This window comes from Microtus pennsylvanicus, chromosome 5, assembly GCF_037038515.1.
Source record: "Microtus pennsylvanicus isolate mMicPen1 chromosome 5, mMicPen1.hap1, whole genome shotgun sequence".
NCBI lineage: Eukaryota > Metazoa > Chordata > Mammalia > Rodentia > Cricetidae > Microtus > Microtus pennsylvanicus.
In genome coordinates, this window is record NC_134583.1 from 43,490,588 (window position 1) to 43,510,027 (window position 19,440).

The following is a 19,440-nucleotide window of genomic DNA, read 5'->3' on the forward strand; positions in this document are numbered from 1 at the left end:
ATTAACCAATGAAACAACAGATAGATAGAAGACCCATGTGTATCAGGTCATTGCAGTAAAAAAGATATTCCTAAATGAGTGGATCTCTTAAGGTATTCCAGATGGCTGTGGGAAACTTTGACTGTGTGGAAAATGTAGAAAAGGTCTCAGGAAGGTCAAAGAGGCAGCTGAGGAGATGCTTGTGTAAAGGAGTTATGTACAATTCTAACACTATGTGGGGCATCAAACTTTTGTCCTCTCTTAGCCTCATCCCTTTAATCCTGTATGCCTGATGGTGTCAGCAGCAGAGATCACCTGTTTGTTTGATCAGGTCACATACAAACATCTTGCCTTTGCTGTAGGCCTTTGGGAAAGATGCTGGCTGAGCTCAGGAAACCAGTGATGCCTAGCCTGGAGACCTTTGGTTGCTAGAGCGACCATTATTCTAAAATTATTTCTTCTGTTATTTCTAAAAAGCCTACTAGAGATGTATAATACTTAGGTAAGCATTATATGTACCTCTAGTGACAAAGTGAGAGGCTGAGTGTGTCCCTAGAATGGACTGGAGGAGGACTGGGAGGAGAGGCTGCTGTGGGTAGGCTGCAGCAGGACTAAGAGTAACTCTGAAGACTAGTCTGGAGAATAGGAAGGACAATAAAGGTCACCTACCTGATATGAGAGATTTCCCTGGTTAGCCTGTGGTTGGAATTATATGGTATTTCTAGTGACAAAGTAAAAAGGAAAACTAATCTGTTTATTCAGATGTTGGAACTGTTGTTCTCGTGCTAGAAAATAAATTATTTTTTTATTTGACTGATTAAATTATGTTTAAAATAATGCATTTCCTTGATTCTTAGTGAGTCGAAGCTTTTTTCCTGTATATGTTGTCCCTTTGGTTTCCCCTCTCAGTTGTGAACATTTATGTTCTTGTCTGGGTCCTAGCATAGGCCTAGTCCTATGCAGATCTATCTGCTGGAGAGCTGTGAGAGTGACAAAACATTGTTTCTGTATGGGGAAGCTCAGCACATTTCCAAGAGACGGGTAAAGGGTAGATGATACACTTCCACCATTGTGTGTCGTTGGTTCAGAGGCATGTACGGGGAATCGGGCTGGAGACTAAGACCGCTAGCACAAGACAGTGGTGGAGGCAGAGTGGCAGCTCTGGCTAATGTTGTCCCTTGCTTTTTCCATGCAGAGTTTTGCCGGATTGACAAGCCTCTGTGTCACAGTGAAGATGAGAAGCTCAGCTTTGAGGCTGTCCGCAACATCCATAAGCTGATGGATGATGATGCCAATGGTGATGTGGATGTGGAAGAAAGTGACGAGGTAATGTTTCTTACCTTTTATGGCTCTTCTCTTGTATGAAATGATCCCTGACAGCTGCCTAGACTAATCCCTGTGGAGAGATGGTCTCTCCTTGTTGCCTCATAGAAACTTATTCCCATTAAGCAAGATGACACCCAGCAGAGCCACTCTCTCTGTTTGCTGATTGGTGAATAGCTTAACATTGACGTAACTATTTGGGAGGGAAGGGATTCCTCAGATGGTCTCTAAAGCTTCCCTGGATCTTTTATGTGATCTTGCTGTGGAAAGAGAATATTAATCTATATTCTGCCTTCTTTTGGCATGGGAAGAAAGAAAGCAAAAATAGTCATATGCCACCTTCTGGGGTTTTATACTCTTATTTGTGAGGAAGAAGCAAATTTTAGCATGGTCAGTCTAACTTTAAAGATGTAGTTTATGGGAGCCAGTTAATAAGAATTAGAAAAAGAAATCCCTTTAAAAAAATAAAGAAGAAAGAGCTGTCTTGCTGTTGTATGTTTTGACATTACTGTAGCTCTGGATCAACAGAGCCCAGAGTGCAGGGTCATCATGTGGGAGAGACTGAACAGTCTCTTAATTTCAAGCTTAACACAAACAAGCAAGTGCTGGAGCTACCGGGCTGTGCTAAACATCCAGTAGGGCATAGTGTACAGTGTGAAAAAGAGGCCTAGTCTCTTCTCCTTGTAAATAGTCTACCTTTGAGTTTGTGTTCAATCTTGGATGTCACACCATCGGAAGACTTTAGTACAGCAAGACACTATACAGAAAGGAGTGATATGAGAGATGAAGACAGTAAACCTCAACTAAGATCGTCAACACAGGTCACTAATATTAAATGTGCTAGGTATGAAGACAGGAGAGTAAACAAGACAGACAGATTAAGAGATACTTTCTTTTCTTACATAATTTATAAGCTAGTGAAGAAGCTTGGTTCCTGACTGTTGTGACAAAATATCTGAGAAAACCTTATTACAGCTCACTGTTTCAGAACTTTTAGTTCATGGTCAGTTTTATTGTTTCAGAGCTTGTAGTTAAGCAGACTAATCATTTCAAGGAGCATGCGGTAGAGCAGAACTCACATCATGGCAACTAGAAAGCAGAGAGAACAGAAGGGTCCTAGAACAAGATAGATCTTCTAAGGACATACCCCCACACACCAGTATATCTCCTGCAACTAGGCCCCACCTCTCAATAGCACCATCATATTATTAATCCATCAGAAGATTAATCCATTGATAGGTCAGAGCCTTTGTGATCTAATCATTTCTCAGTGACAAGATTGGCCAGTTGGAACCAAGCCTTCAACATAGGGTCTTTTGGTTGCATATCATATCAAAACCCTGGCATTGAAATAGTATTTTTGAATCCAAATACATAAGGAGTTGAGAAATCAGATTTAGAAAATGACAGATTGGTTGAGTATTGTGGCAAATTCCTATGATCCCCGCACTCTGGATGTGGAGGAAGAGGATCAGGGGTTCAAGTCCAGTCTAGTTAGGCTACATTAGACCTTCTCTAAAGCAAATGATAATGAAAGCTATAGAACTACCTGTCATCGATTGAGCTCTTTCACTATTCCAGACAGCATTAAGCTCTTTGCATAGTTATTTTTTTAATTTTATTAAAAGCCTTGGGGAAATTGGCTTTATTATTAGAATATCTGATGCTAGAAAATTTAAACATTTTCCTTTAGACACTTGCTAGATTTGAGCTTATATCTGATTTCAAAGCCATGTCTTATGTAATGTATTGTTTTCTTTATCTTAAGGGCAGAACAAGACCAATGTAGGGAAATTAAAGGCAGGTATATTCTCCTGGAATAAAGATGTCTAATAGTTAGAGATATTTTGCTATAGAAGGGACTGCCATGTTAAATATTGAATCCCCTGTCAGTGAAGACAGGACAAGTAGAAAGTACCATTCTACTAATTGATTGGTAGAGGAGATTGACTCTTCTGGAAAGTGCAGTAATGTCTAAGGAATTCAAGAAGGAAGAAAGGTGGAATTTGAATAGAATGAAAGTGGTAGGGTTCTCTGAGTTGTAGAGAATCAGAGTGAGAAAGTTATTAGGTATAGTAAAAAGCACAGTGGATTGATTTGGTTAGACAAAGGAACTGTGGTAAAAAAAAAAAGAATCACTGAACTAAAAATTGGTAAGGAAAAGGGGGCCCAGATTAAACAAACTGAAATATTGTATTTATTCAGTCTCAATTATAAGCTAAACAGGGCCAGTAACTATGGTCAAGGTAGCTGGGCAGTGGTGGCTCACGCCTTTAATTCCAGTAAGCAGGAGGCAAAGGCAGGTGGATTTCTGAGTTCAAGGCCAGCCTGGTCTACAGATCAAGTTTCAGGAAGGCTCTAAAGCTGCACTGAGAAACCATATCTTGAGAAACCAAAACCAAACTAAACCAAACCAACATATTCCCCTCGCCAAAGAAAACAACCAAAAAAAAAAAAAAACCAAGAAAAACTATGGTCAAAGTATCTAGATTTTAGCCTTATCTAGAAGTATTACTGGCCTTCAGAGTAAAAACAGAAGAAAAGAAAAAGAAAGAGTTATATTCCTAGGTAGAAATGAGGCCTAGAGATATCCTGATCATTTTCCTAGCATTGCCTCAAGACTGGAGAATGGGCAGCTCAACAAACTGAGAAAGTGATCTATTCGGGGCTGGAGAGATGGCCCAGACAGGTTAAAAACACTTGTTGTTCTTACAGAGGACCAGAGTTTGGTTCCAAGTGCCCACATGGGGGCCTTTGACTGCCTGTAACTCCAGTTTCAGGGGCTCCAACACCTTCCTGACTGCTACCGGCAAATGTAGGCGAAATACTCATACACATAAAGTAGATAATTTTTTTAAAGTGATATACCAGTACTTGGGAAGCAGAAGCAGGAGGCCAACCTGGTCTAAAGAGTGAAACCCTGTCTCAAAAAAGAAACAAAGATGACATAATCTTTGTGCAGATATGAAATCTCACATTTCTGAGTATGTTTGTCAGCGCTCCTCCTTTCTTCGTGTTCTGTTGAATTGCTTTGTCAAAGAGGGAAGGAAGAAAATGTTCTCTTTAGAGAAATGTTACCACAACAAAAGTCTCATCAGCACAAACTGTTCTAAAGTAACAAAAGCTTTCAGCCCGTTTTCCCTGCACCAGTGGTGTGAGATGTTCTTTTCCAGCAGAGCTTCTACCTTGTCTGGGCTTCCCTGCCCTCACTGGAATCTCAGGCCTCTATGGTTAGGGAGACCTATTATTGTGCCTTTTCATAGTCACTTATCTCCTGAGTCCTAGAGCAAGAAGCCAGTAAAATGCGTGTTCTTCCCTTGGTTTAAACATGTGTGAGACACAGTTGGAGTCAGAACCTAACTAGAAAGTTAGGTAGATAGAGCAGGGCTTAGGTAATGGATGGTATAGTGCTGTGGAAAAATTCTGGTTGCATTGGTTGTCAAAGATCTCAGATTTTTGGGACCCATCTAAAGATATTGCTAATTACCCAATAACCTCAGTAGAAGTCTGAAGGAATATTAAAACTTCATTCAGGCCTGTTGTGGTGTCATAGGCCTGTGATCCCAGGTACTTGAGAAACTGAGGCAGGAAGATTGCAAGTTCAAGGTCTGGCATAGGCTTAACAGAGTTTAGGGCCAGTCTAGGTAGCCGAGTGAGTGAGAAATAATAAGAGCGTGGGATACGTATCTCAGTGGTAGTTCACTCAGTATGAGTGAAGCCCAAGATCTAATTCCTAGTACACCCTACCCTAAAACCCAGTTTATTCTGCCTCATATTGGTGAGTGTTTTAGAGAACTAAAGTGAACCGAAAGATCTACCTCACTGCTAAATCTTCTCAGATTTTAGCTGTGCTGGCCTTGCGAATGCTGGATAAAATCTCTACCACTGAACCACATTCCCCAACTTACTTTACTGTGTTTTGTTGAGATATGATTTCACTCTGAAACTTGGGCAAGCCTGGTGCTTTTTATGTAGCCTAGATTAACCTTAAACTCACAATGATTCTCATGCCTCTTCCTTCACAGTCCTAGAATTACAGGAGTGAACCACCATGCCTGGCAATGATGGTCTCTTGGTAAAGCAGGGAATTTATTAAGCTAGCAGTATAGGAACTCCAGAGCTGGTAGTAAAATTGTCTATGGGTAAAGGATTTGCTGAAGTGTTAGGTTATCCTGATCGTCTGAGATGGACAGATAGGACTTAAAAATACTGTCTTACTTAGGTTAGACTAGACTCTTTTTTTTATGTTGTTTTCCGTGTGTGTGTGTGTGTGTGTGTGTACGTGTGTACGTACGTACTTACTACCATCTGTATGTGGAAATCAGAGGACAGTTTGTAGGAGTTGGTTCTCTCCTTCCATCCTATGAGTCTAAGGTGTTGAACACCTCAGACCATCAACCTATGAACAATCTCATTGGGCCTTTGTTGTTGTTGGGTTGTGTTTTTCCCCCCAGATAGGGTTTTATGTATCCCAAGCTGTCCTCTAGCCTCAAACTCAGTTTCAGATCATAGATTTGAGAATTGAGAGTATTATTGTTTTCTTCTCATGTAAAATTAAGGTATTTATTTGGTAGCTAAGAATATAACTTACTTAGTAGAGTGCTTAAGTGCCACCATGCACAAATTCCTGGGTTCCATTCCCAGAACCACACAAACCTATAATCCCAGAAGTTGGGAGGTGGAGGCAAGAGGATCAGGGTCAAGGTCATCCTTGACTGCACAGGAATTGGGAGGCCGGAGACCACCTAGGTTACATCAAACCCTGCCTCCACGAAAAGGAATAAACTAGAACATTATAAAGACAGGGGCAGTGAGGTGTTGAGAAGGAAAAGCTTGTGAAAGTGCTCGCCACGCAGGCTGATGACCCAGATTCCATATCCAGGACCTACAGTGGAGGAGAGAACTAATGCTTGAAAGTTGTGCGCTGACCTTCATACGGTGCTGCTTGCCAGTCACCCTTCCAGTACTGACATTGAGGACAGATACAATAAACCAAACTCTACATGATAGTCGGCTATCTGTTCTGTTCCAGTTATTGATTGAGGGCTCAGGATTCTATTGTGAACAAAACAGATTCCTAGTTTCTGGAGCCTGCATTCTAGTGATTTATATATCACAGGTGATTAAGTGACATTAGAAAGATGATTAAATTATAGTAGTTTAATGATTCTCCCTTTTGTTTTCTCAGGATAAAATAATGATTACTGATTCTTATTCCAGAATAGTTGTCAGGATTAAATTTAAAAAAACATACTGACTGTTAAGACTTCTTTGGATAGCTGGGTATGGTATGGTATGTCTGTTGTCCCAGCTCTCCTGAGGCAGAGGCAAGGAAGATCACCTTGCCTTGTAAATTTGAAGCCAATTGGCATATAGAGTGAGTTCCAGGCTAAAATAGAAAGAAAAAGTTCATGCAATGACCAGGTGTGGTAAATGCATATTATTCCAGCACTTGGGAGACAGAGACAGGAGAATCAGGAGTTCAAAGTCATTCTTAGTTACATAGGAAGTTTGAGGCTACCTTGGGCTATATGACACCCTGCCTACTCTCTATATCTATATATGCACATATGCACTAGATGCATATATAAACACACTTATATTAGAGAAAATGAAAATTAAAATCACAATGAGATTCTACTATGAACCTATCAAGATGGCTAAAATAATTTTTAAAAAATTAAGTGTACTGGGGGCTGGAGAGATGGCTCAGTGGTTAAGAGCATTGCCTGCTCTTCCAAAGGTCCTGAGTTCAATTCCCAGCAACCACATGGTGGCTCACAACCATCTGTAATGAGGTCTAGTTCAGACATACAGACAGAATATTGTATACATAATAAATAAATATTTAAAAAAAAATTAAGTGTACTGTACCAAGTAAGGAATAAGAGCCATCATAATTCACGCTAACAGGAATGTAAGATGATAAAGCTGTTCTGGTAATTTTACAGTTTATTATGAAGTTAAACATAACTTGCTATCTGTCCCAGTAATTCTCCTTCTAGGTTTTTACTCTATTAGGTAAATTAAAATTTACATCCCTACTAAAAATTATATATGATTTTCTTTGAATTATATTTGATTTTCTTTGTAAGCTTTGCAGCTCTGAAGGAAAAGCTATTCTGGCAGTTGAGAGCCAAGGAATACCAAAGTCATACGTTACAACAAACCTCACACAAGAGACTTATTGGGAAAGACATAAGAGGATGGCCGCCTCTGCTCAGAAGAAAAACAGCAAAGAGATGAGCAGGAGGCTGGCTTCATGTAGGCTTTCTTGAAGTGGGGGCGGGGTGGAGCTTTCTAGGGTGGCCTGGGATTAATGGGATTCTGTGATCTAATCTTGGGACAAGCTCAGGGATTGGTGGGATTTTGTGGCCTGATCTTGGACTTTTCTTTCCCTCATGCTTCAAGGGGCTTGGAAAGGGTTTGTGATATAACTCAAACTCACTGACATGGAACTCACTAACCCAAGCTGGCCTCAAACTTATGATTCTTCTGCCTCAACCTCCTGAATGCTGGGATTACATATGTCTGTCACCGTAAAAAATGAAGTCTGTTGTACATAATAAATAAGTCTTAAAGACATTATGCCGAGTGGAAAAAAATCAGTCTAAAAATTATATGTGAGAACTTTGGCATGGTGGTGCCTATCTATTATCCTAAAACTTCTTGGGAGTAGAAACAAAAGGATTGCTACAAGTTTGAGACCAATCTCATCTACATAGTGAGTTCGTAGCAACCAGGGGTATATAGTGAGATCTTGTCTCGAAAAAAAGAAAAGAAAAAAATTACAGTGAGTTCATTTATATGACACCCTTAGTCATCAGAGAAATACAAATCAAAACAACTCTGAGATTCCATCTTGCACCTGTAAGAATGGCCAAGATCGAAAGCACTGATGACAACTTATACTGGAAAGGTTGTGGGATAAAGGGAACACTTCTGCATTGCTGGTAGGAATGCAAGCTGGTACAACCCCTTTAGATGTCAGTGTGGCGATTTCTCAGAAAATTAGGAAATAGCATTCCTCAAGACCCAGTAATGCCACTTTTGGGTATATATCCAAAGGATGCTTAATTATGCCACAAGGACATGTGCTCAACCATGTTCATAGCAGCCTTATTTGTCATAGCCAGAACCTGGAAACAACCTAAATGCCCCTTGACCGAAACATGGATAAGGAAAATGTGGTACATTTACACAGTGGAATACTACACAGCAGAAAAAATAACAACATCTTGAATTTTGTGGGCAGATGAATGGAGCTAGAAAACACTGTTTTGAGTGAGGTAACCCAGACCCAGAAAGATAATTATCACACGTACTCACTCATAAGTGGTTTTTAAACATAAAGCAAAGAAAACCAGTCTACAAATCACAGTCCCAGAGAACCTAGATAACAATGAGGACCCTAAGAGAGACATACATGGATCTAATCTAGAAAAAGACAAGCTCTCCTGAGTAAATTGGGAGCATGGGGACCTTGAGAGAGGGTTGAAGGGGAGGTAAAAAGGGAGGGGAGCAGAGGAAAATTTAGAGTTCAATAAAAATCAATAAAAAAATGTTAAAAAAATTTTGGAATTTAACTGGCTCTTTGGAACCTATTCTCTATAGTGGGATGCCTTGCCCAGCCTTGAAGCAATGGGAGGAGCTTGGTCCTGCCTTAACAGGCTTTGTTAACTCCTGTGGGAGATGGAGGATTGGGTGGGGCTGTGTGTGTGTGTGTGTGTGTGTGTGTGTGTGTAGGGGTGGATGGGAAACTGTGGTTGGTATGTAAAATTAAAAAAAAGGAAAGCCTAAAAAAAAAGATTTTTTTTTAATTTGAAAGATCCTTTCTCCTCATTATGTGTTCTTTAATTATTTCTATAGGGTAGAACAAGAGGACCGAATTGGATGGTCAATTTGTGGGAGATGGATGGTTTGGACTTGTGAGATCTTCCTCAGGGTAGAAACTGAGTCAGTGGTAATTTGTTTCTCTGGAGTTGTTCAGGTTTGGGCAGTAGACTTATGAATAAACTACTAAGTAAATATATTATAATAGTGGTAATCAAAGAAGTAATCATACTGCAGCTGTGAACTTTATATATATGATTTAATTTCTTTGGAACACCTTTTGAAACAGAAATTATTGTCTTCCTTTACAATGAGGAAATGAAAGCTCAAAGTGTCAGAGGTCCTTTCCGGCCTCCCCAGGCACTGGACGCATGTGTTGCGCATATACACACATACAAGCAAAAACACTCAGACACATACGGCTTTAAAATAATTTTAACTTGTTGGTGGCAGTGCACACTTTTAATCCCAGTACTCGGGAGGCAGAGCCAGGTGGATCTCTGTGAGTTTGAGGCGCGCATGGTCTACAGAGAAAGTTCCAGGACAGCTAGCACTGTAACACAGAGAAACCCTGTCTCAGAAAACCAAAATAGTAATAATAATAACAGTAATAATAATCATCGTCATTAACAATTTTTTACATGTTTATAATGATTTTAGTCATTTTTATGTGCATTATCCTCCCTCTTCCACTGAGGCCCTTCTTCCTGACTCCTGCTTCCATGCTGTGTGTATTTGTGTTTGTGTGCGTTTGTGTTACCCACTCAGTTTAGGTCCATGTCCCCCTTTTCAGGCTGGGTGGATGGTTATTTACTGGAACATGGGAAACTTATCAGTGACTACACCACTGACAGAAATGACACACTACCCCTAAGTAACCGTTAACAGTGGTCATCAGGGGATTGGGTCTTGTGGACTCATCCGTGATGAAATAGAGACAGATCCAGTACGGCACAGGTCTTGTGCAGGTAATTCAGTTGCTGTGAATTTATAAGCAGAACAACTCTGTCACGTCCAGAAGATGTCTCTGCATATCTCCATCTTCCAGCTCTTCTTTCTTTCCTCTTCTTCTACAATGACCTCAGTGGGACTGATACGGATGTCCTGTTGAGGGCTGAGCACTCCGCTGTCACTTCTCAGTGAAGAGTCTCTGCATTGCCAGACCTGGAGGTGCACACCTTTAATCTCAGCACTCAGGAGGCAGAGGCCAGTGGTCTACAAAGTGAGTGACAGCCAAAGTTACACAGACAAAGCCTGTCTTGACAATTAAACATCAAGTGCTGCGGTTAGAAGCTCCTCTGACTGAGGCTGAGCATATCAGCAGAAGTTTCTGTACATAATGTTGGTTGGCAAGGGAAGTTTGGAGATACTTTTCTTATTTTGTTGCTTTTGTTTTAGTCTTGTTCTTGTATTGTTGAGATAAGCCACAGTGGCCTTGAACTCCTGGCCTTCTATTCCCAAATGCTAGAGCTAACATCTTTCTGCATTTTTGCTTTCCTGATTCTAACTCCTACGCACATCCTATTGCAATCACCCTTTTATTTCCTATCTCATGGAACATTCGGTGTTTTGCTCTTTATCCAGGCAAAGTGCAGATTGAATTCTGCTTAGACCTTTGGAACACAACAAAAGATGATCATCATAATAATAATCTTCAGGTGAAACTGATTCTTAGGTTCATCTTTTCCTCACCTGGGACAGTTTAGGGTCTCACTCTGTAGCCCAGGCTAGTCTTGAACTCTAGACAACTTCTAGCCTCCCAAGTGTTAGGGTTACAAACATGAGTTAAATGACCCCCTTTCAATTTTTTTAGTTAGCATTCAAAATAATGGGTTTCATTGCAACATGCTCATATGTATGTATACATAAATACTTTATTCTTATTTTCCTTTTTTTTTTAAAAAAAATTTAACTTAATTTTATGTGCATTGATTTGAAGGTGTCAGATCCCCTGGAATTGGAGTTACAGACAGTTGTGAGCTGCTGTGTGGGTGCTGGGAACTGAACCTAGCTCCTCTGGAAGAGCAGTCAGTGCTCTTAACCACTGAGCCTCTCTACAGACCCCCTTATTTTCCTTTTACTAGTGTTCCATACCAACCCTGCTATGAAATAAGTTCTTGAAAATGCAGTTCTGGCTGGCCTGAAACTTATTATGTAGACCAGGCTGGCCTGAACTCACAGCAGTCCTTATGCCTGCAGCCTCACAAGTGCATGGATTATATGCATGAGCCATCACACTTGGTTCATAGTTAGCTTTATAGGTTTTTGTAAACTATGTATTAGTTCTTGGCCAGCTGTCTTTGCCAAGGCTTCACATGGCCTTCCATAATGTAAGGGTGGAGAAATGGATTTAGGTCTCTGTGGGGCAAAAGGAATTACCACTTGGTCTCTCATAGTCTCTTTGACAGTTTTGGAAGCAGAAATATAGATCTGCTAAAACATTCAGTGTTCGTTTCTGTGAGTTTCTTAAACTTAAAGGACATTGGCTTTCTATTAGAGCTTTTAATTTTGTGGGTCCCCCCCCCCCACATTTTGTAGTGCAGGCTGTCCTGAAACCACTATGTAGCCCATATGGCCTCAAACTCACAGCAGTTTTTCTGCCTCAGCCTACCAAGTGCTGGAATTACAGGCGTGCACCATTATGTATGATTTTATTGTTTAGGAAGTGGTCTATAACAGAAATACTAGTTTATTTGTTTTGAGACTGGATGTAGCCCTAGCTGCCCTGGAACTCACTAGAGAGACCAAGTTGGTCTTGAGCCTGCATTGATTCCCTCAACCCTGCCTTCTGAGTTGAGTACTGGATTATATCAGTTGACAGAAGTAGTTTTAAGGGCCAGAGTGCTGGTATTCACAAAGAACTCTGAGAGTTTTAAGAAGAATCAGATATCATGTGATGTGGGAGTGTCATATATCAATCTGTTGATTTCATTGATTAAAGCAATAAAGAAACTGCTAGGCCCATTTGATAGGCCCACCCTTAGGTGGGTGGAGTAAACAGAACGGAAGGCTGGGAGAAAAAAGCTGAGTCAGAGAGTCGCCATGGTTCTCCCACTCCAGGCAGATGCAGGTTAAGATCATTCCTGGTAAGCCAGCTCATGGGCTACAGCAGATTATTAGAAATGGGCTAGTCCAGGTACGAGAGCTAGCCTAGAAGAGGCTAGATAGAAATGGGCCAAGCGGTGTTTAAAAGAATACAGTTTCCGTGTAATTATTTTGAGTAAAGCTAGCCGTGGGGGCGGCCGGGTGCCGGGGACACAGCCCGCCGCCATTATTTCAACAGTCATGAACTAGTATATGCTGTAGAGGAGAGGATACATTGTCAGTTGGCACTCAAGCAAGGGTCCCAGTTGACAGACACATGGAGCTACACATTCCAGAGAGTAGGCATACTTTGCAATCTGTCTCAGTGACTTGCCAGATACAGGATGAAGCAGCAGCTCCTCCAGATGGCGTCCTGCATGCTTCCAGGAAAACCAGAAGGTGGCTTGCTTTGACAGACAGGGAAATTCTTTCTCACTAAGCAGGCTGTTGTTTCCCTTCCTCCCTTCTCTGTTGTAGAGTTTGCTTTATCTCTTCTGGATGACAGTCCTGATGATTAACGGGCTAAAAACACAGCTTTACAGAGTTAAACAAATGCAACATAAAAGAATGCAACACGTCTTTGGATCATTAAGTATCCACAGATAAAAGTATGTAACACATCTTTAACTAATATTCTACAATACTCTTTATTTTCAACAGTGCCTTGGGGCATAAATTACTTAACAGGATGATACTATCAGAGGTCCTTTAAAGGAATAGTTTCTGAGGTCATTGTTTGAGATTTGTATTTACCACTGGAAAAGTTCTTTAGAGCTGCTTTTTTTTTAACAAAAAAAAAAAGATTTATTTATTTATTTATTTTGTATACAGTGTTCTGTCTGCATGTTTGACTCCAGGCCAGAAGAGGGCACCAGATCTCATTACAGATGGTTGTGAGCCACCGTGTGGTTGCTGGGAATTGAACTTGGGACCTCTGGAAGAACAGCCAGTGCTCTTAGCCTCTGAGCCATTTCTCTGTAACATGAGGGGGCTGGCTTGTTTGTTTGTTGGGGTTTTTGTCCCGCCCAGTACCCCACAACTGTTTAGTCCCAAAGAAAATCATGCATAGATTTCTATAAGTTATAAAGCTGATTGACCCATTAGCTCTAGCCTCTCACTGGCTAACTCTCACATCTTGATTAACCCATTTTTCTGATCTATGTTAGCCATGTGGCTCAGTACCTTTTTCCAGTGGGGTAGATCACATCCTGCTGCTTCGATGATCTGGGCAAGAGTGGGAGGAATCAACTTCCTCCTTTTCAGAATTCTCCTGTTCTCATTACATCATTTCTACTTCCTGTCTGGTTTTCCCGCCTATACCTTCTGCCTGGCCAATCAGCATTTATTTAAAACATGATTGACAGATTACAGACAATTCTCCCGCATTTCTCCAGCCCCTCCAATTGTTTTTTCTCCAATTTTCTCCATGTAATTATTTGGTCTATAATTTGTCCCACTCAAGTAAGTTTTATTTTCTCTTGTTTCAACTATTTGAGTTCAACACTGTTAGAAAACCAGTTTATACTCACTACATGGTTTCTTTAGTCTTGAACTTACAGGGATTTAAAGCCTGATTTACTTCCAGGCAATGCCTTTGAGCTGAGATTCTAGAGCTATAGGTAAGTCATACTTTTCTTTAGATAATATTCTCTCTTTTGGGATTGCGCACTTAGCAGAGGTGTCTGCCCAAAGCATAATTGTCATTTTATTAGTTATGGAAATGATAGTTGAAGTCCATGATAGCATTCTCATTGGCACTGCACCATGTCCATATGAGGGCTGAGTAGAAGACTGGCCTACCTGATGACCATACTCAGTTCTTGACACCAGCCACAGGTAGCAAGATGAGAATTGTTGGTGTCCTGTCTCTTCCAGGATCCAGCTATACATCTAGGGCAAAAGTAAGCCTGTGTACTTACCTACACTATTCTGGAACAGAATTTCTGTCTCAGTAAATGCATGTGGGCAGAATCAGTGAGCAGCAGGGTCAAAGACTGCTACACTTTTGCCTTCTTATTGAATTTTGGAAGGTTTTCTTGAACATATGTATTTCTTTATTTGCTTTATTCCCTTAGAGCTTTTGAAAACTATTGTTCTTCAGTTTTTCCTTTTATTAAAAATAGATTTTTTTCTTACATATAATGTATCCTGATTATGATTTCCCCCCTTCTACTCCTCAGTTCTTCCCCACCTCCCTTTCATCAGGATCTACTTGCTTTCTGTTTCTCATTGGAAGCAAACAGGCATCTATGGAATAATAATAAAATAGAATGACATAAAGACCTAGCACATCAGAACTGAGCAAAACAAAGAGAAAAGAGTCCAAGAGAAAGCATAAGAAACAGAGACCCCCTCATTTGCATATTCAGGAATCCCATAAAAACACTAAACTGGGAGCCATATTATGTACATCAAGGACCTATAGGTTAAAAAGAAAGAAGGAAAAATATATAAATAAAATTTTAAGGACCGTCGAGATGGCTCAGAGGTTAAGAGCACTGGCTGCTCTCCAGAAGTCCTGAGTTCAATTCCCAGCAACCACATGGTGGCTTACAACTATCTGTAATGAGATCTGGTGCCCTCTTCTGGCCTGCAGGCAGACATGCAGGCAGAACACTGTATACATAATAAATAAATCAATCTTTAAAAAAATTTTTAAGAAAGTAATAGTATAAAAAGAAAGGAAGATGTGACATTATGAGACAAGGACCCTCGGTGATGCCATTGAGTTGGTTTTCTGTTAGTCATCTACTGCTGAGCATGCAGCCTTACCTGTAAGAGTAGTTTTTTGTTTGTTTTTGTTTTTTCCCCCAGTGAGACCCCCTTGGAGGAAACTAAATTTTCATTTGCAAGTGGTTAGCTATTGGAGATTGCTTTTGAGTGAGGTGGGCACATGTGTCCACTGCTTTCAACTCTAGGACCTGAACTGGTGCAGACCCACATAGGCCCTGTACATCCTGTCTCTGTCTCTGTGAATTCATATGTGTGTGGATAAAGTTGGTTTAGAGGGTCTTGTTTTCTTGGTGTCCTCCATCCCCTCTGTCTCTCACATTTCTTCTGCCTTCTCATCTATGGGGTTCCCTGATCCTTGAGGAGGTTGGAGACTTTTGATATAGACATCCCATTTAGGGCGGAGTGTTCCAAGGTCTCTAACTCTCTAAATGTCTGGCTGTGGGTCTCTGTATTTGTTCCCATCTGCTGTAGAAGGAAACTTTTCTGATTATGAGCAGGAATCTATGAGTATAGCAGAATGTCTTTACGAGTAATTTTATTAGTACTGAAAAAAAAACCAGTAGTATTTGTTTTTATCCTAGGTCTCTGGGCTATCTAGTCTCGGGCTCTTGGTCACCCAAGCCGTGTCAGGTATACATTCCGTCTCCTGGAGTGGGCTTTAAGTCAGATCAGATATTGATTGATTACTCCCACAAGCTTTGTGCCACCATTGATTGCTCTAGCATATCTTGCAGACAGGACATAATAGATCAGAGGGTTTGTGTTTACATTTCCCTTTTGGTAGCATGCAGAGTATCTTCCTGTACCAAAGACACTAGAAAGTAGGAGTAAAGGCTCTGTGTAGGCACCAGCTCAACTTCTCCATGTTCAGTGAGTTGTACAGGTGTTGCCTTTAGCAATGGAGACTTACAATCAGTTTGTGAAGAGACAGTCTTTACAAAGACTGGATTGTTGGGGATTCCCATGAGACCTCTTTGGCCAAGAACTCAATTGGATGCAACTCAGTCCTGATATTGGAAACTTCATTTGGTGACAAGAGATGTCTAGTTGGGACTCTTTCTCCCCATTATTTAGTGATTTCATTTAGATTGTCTTCATATATGTATAAATTTTAGGAAGCTTCTATTGGATTAGGTTTGTGTACCATCCCTCAAATAGCCCTCATTTTTATCTGTCTCTCTCCATATGCCCTCCTTTGTCCTCCCCTCCCCCTTCCCACTTGATCCTCTTATTCTCCCCATCCATCCATAACTATTCTGTTCTCTTTTCTAACAAGATCTATCTGTTATGCCCTAGTCCCTTCCTCTGCATTTAGTCTCTGTGGTTCTATGGATTGTAGCTTGGTTATCATTGACTTAGCTAATATCACATATAAGGGAATACATAATGTATTTGTCTTTCTGGGTCTGGAAGACCTCACTTAGAATGATTTTTTTTCTAGTTTCAACTATTCACTTTCAAATTTCATAATTCATTCTAAAGTCTGAGTAATAGTTGTAATTGTGTAAATATACCATATTTATTTTTTTCTATCTGTTCTTCTGTGGAGGAACATCTATGTTGTTTTTAATTTCTGGCTATTATGAATAGAGCAACAGTGGACATGGTTAAACAGATATCTTTGTGGTAGAATGAAGCATCCTTTGGGTATATGCCCAAAAGTGATAGAACTGATTCTTGAGATAGATTGATTCCCATTTTCCTGAGGAACCATTACACTGATTTCAATAGTAGCTGTACAAGTTTGCCCTTCACTAGCAATGGATGAATGTTCTCCATACTCCACATTCTTGCCAGCATGAGCTGTCATTTGTGCTATTGATCTTAGCCATTCTGATGGATATAAGATGAAACTCAAAGTAATTTTGATTGGCATTTCCCTGATGGCTAAGGATGTTGAACATTTCTTTAAATGTTTCTCTGCCACTTGACTTTCCCTTTTTGAGAATTCTCTAGATCTGTACCCCATTTTTAATTGGGTTGTTTGTTTCCTTGATACCTAGTTTTTTTTAGTTCCTCATATATTTGTGTATATGATGTATAGTTGGTAAAAAGTCTTTTCTTATTCTGTAGGCTGTCACTTTGTCCAAATGACGGTATCTTTTGCTGTGCAGAAGCTTCTCAGTTTCCTAAGGTCCCATTTATTAATTTGGATCTTAGTTCCTGTGCTAATGATGATCTGTGCCAACGAGTTTAAGACTATCCCCCACTTTCTTTTATATCGGGTGCAGTGTATCTAGTTGTATGTTGAGGTCTTTGATATGGAGTTGGGTTTTGTGCAGGGTAACAAATGTGGATCCATTTGCATTCTTCTACATATAACTATCCAGTTTGACCAACACATTTGTTGAGGATGTCATCTTTTTTTTCCAGTATGTATCTCTGACTTATAAAAACTCAGGTGTCCATAGGTGTGTGGATTTATGTTTGGGTCTTCAGTTCTCTTCCATTGATTGACATGTCTGTTTTTCTGCCAAGACCATGTGGTTTGTATTACTATAGCTCTGTAGTACAACTTGAAATTGGGGATGGTGAGACTTCCAGTAGTTCTTCTATTATTCAGAATTGTTTTAGCTGTCCTAAGTCTTTTCTGTTTTCATATGAAGCTGAAGATTGTCCTTTCAAATTCTGTGAAGAATTGTTCTGGAGTATTGATGGATATTGCATTGAATCTGTAGATTCCTTTTGGTAGATGGCTATTTTTACTATATTAATTCTTTCAATCCATAAACATGGGAGATCTTTCTATCTTCTGATATTTTCTTCAGTTTCTTTCTTCTATGCCTTAAAGTTTTTATTATGCAAGTCTTTCACTTGTTCGGTTAGAGTTACCCCAAGATATTTTATATTATTTTAGGCTATTGTGAAAGGTGTTTCCATGATTTATTTCTCAATCTGTCATATATATATATATATATATATATATATATATATATATATATATATGAGGGCTACTGCTTTATGTTAGTTAATTTTCTGTATCCAGCTACTTTGCTAAATGTGTTTATCAGCTGTAAGCCTTTTCTGGTAGAATTTTTAGGATCACTTATGTATATTATCATCATCTGCAAATAAAGATACTTTGACTTCTTCTTTTCCAGTTTGTATTTCCTTGCTCTTTTTCAGTTGTCTTATTGCTCTAAGATTTCAAGTACTATAGTGAATAGGTATTGAGTGGACAACCTTGTCTTGTTCCTGATTTTAGTGGAATTGCTTTTGCTTTGAGTTTCTCTCCATTTAAGTTGATGTTGGCTTTGGGCTTGATGTCAACTGCCTTTATTATGTTGACGTATGTCCCTTGTATCCCTAACCTCTCCAGGACTTTCATCATGAAGAGGTGTTGGATTTTGTCAAAGGCCTTTTCTGCATCTAATGAGATGTGTTTTTTTCTCTTTCAGTTTGTTTATGTGGTGAATTATATTTATTAATTCATGTATGTTGAACTATCCCTGCATCCCTGGGATGGTCTGTTTGATCATGGTGGATCATCTTTATGTTCTTGGATTCCGTTTGAGAGTATTTTATTGAGAATTTTTGCATCTAAATTCATAAGGGAAATTGGCCTGTAATTCTCTTTGTTTATTGGGTTGTTATGTGGTTTGGTTATCAGAGTAACTGTGGCCTCATAAAATGAATTGGGCAGTGTTCCTTCTGTTTCTATTTTGTAAACACTTGAGGAGTATTGGCCTTAACTCTTCTTTAAGAGTGGTGTAGTTCTGCACTAAAACCATCTGCCCCTGGCCTGCACCTGGGCCTTTGTTGTTGTTGTTGTTGGGAGACTTAATGACTGCTTCTATTTCACTAGGGTTTATAGGTCTGTTTTATTGCTTATCTGGTCCTGCTTTAACTTTGGAAGAGGTATATATCAATTATCTATTTCCTTTAGATTAGATAGAAATTTTAAATTAGATAGAAACTTATCTATTTCCTTTAGATTTTCCAGTTCGGTTAAGTATAGGTTTTAAAAATATATCCTTATTATCTGGGTTTCCTCAGTGTTTGTTGTTAAATCCCCTTTTCAATTCTAATTTTGTTAATTTTAATATTTTTTCTGCCTTTTAGTTAATTTGCATAAGAAACTGTCAACCTTTCTGATTTTTCTCAAAGAACCAAATCTTTATTTCACTGATTCTTTGTATTTTTTTTGTTTCTATTTTACTGACTTCAGCCCTAAGTTTGATTATATCTTGCTGTGTACTTTTTGGATATTTCTTCCTTTTTCTAGAGCTTTCAGTTGTACTTTTAAGTTACAAGTATGATATCTCCCCAATTTTTAAAAATTAATTTTTTAAAAATGATCTTTTGTCATTTTACATACCAATCCCACTTCCTACTCCCTCTACTTCTCCTGCTCTCCCCACCTCATCCTCCATCCACTCCTCAGAGAGGGTAAGGCTTCCCAGGGGGAGTCAGCAGAGTCTGGCACATCACGTTGAGGCAGGACCAGGCCCTCCCCACTATATCTAGGCCGAGCAAGGTATCTCTCCA

The 19,440-nt window shown here is 39.7% G+C and overlaps 1 protein-coding gene across 6 annotated transcripts in view; it reads left to right on the forward strand.

The window, feature by feature from the left end:
- Stim1 (stromal interaction molecule 1) overlaps window positions 1-19,440 on the forward strand; it is a 190,951-nt gene that overhangs the window by 105,238 nt on the left and 66,273 nt on the right. For all 6 annotated transcript variants that reach the window (XM_075971708.1, XM_075971713.1, XM_075971711.1 and 3 more), the window contains exon 2: window positions 1,175-1,305. In XM_075971708.1, the coding sequence (XP_075827823.1) occupies window positions 1,175-1,305 (131 nt within the window). The remainder of the gene's footprint in view (window positions 1-1,174; window positions 1,306-19,440) is intronic.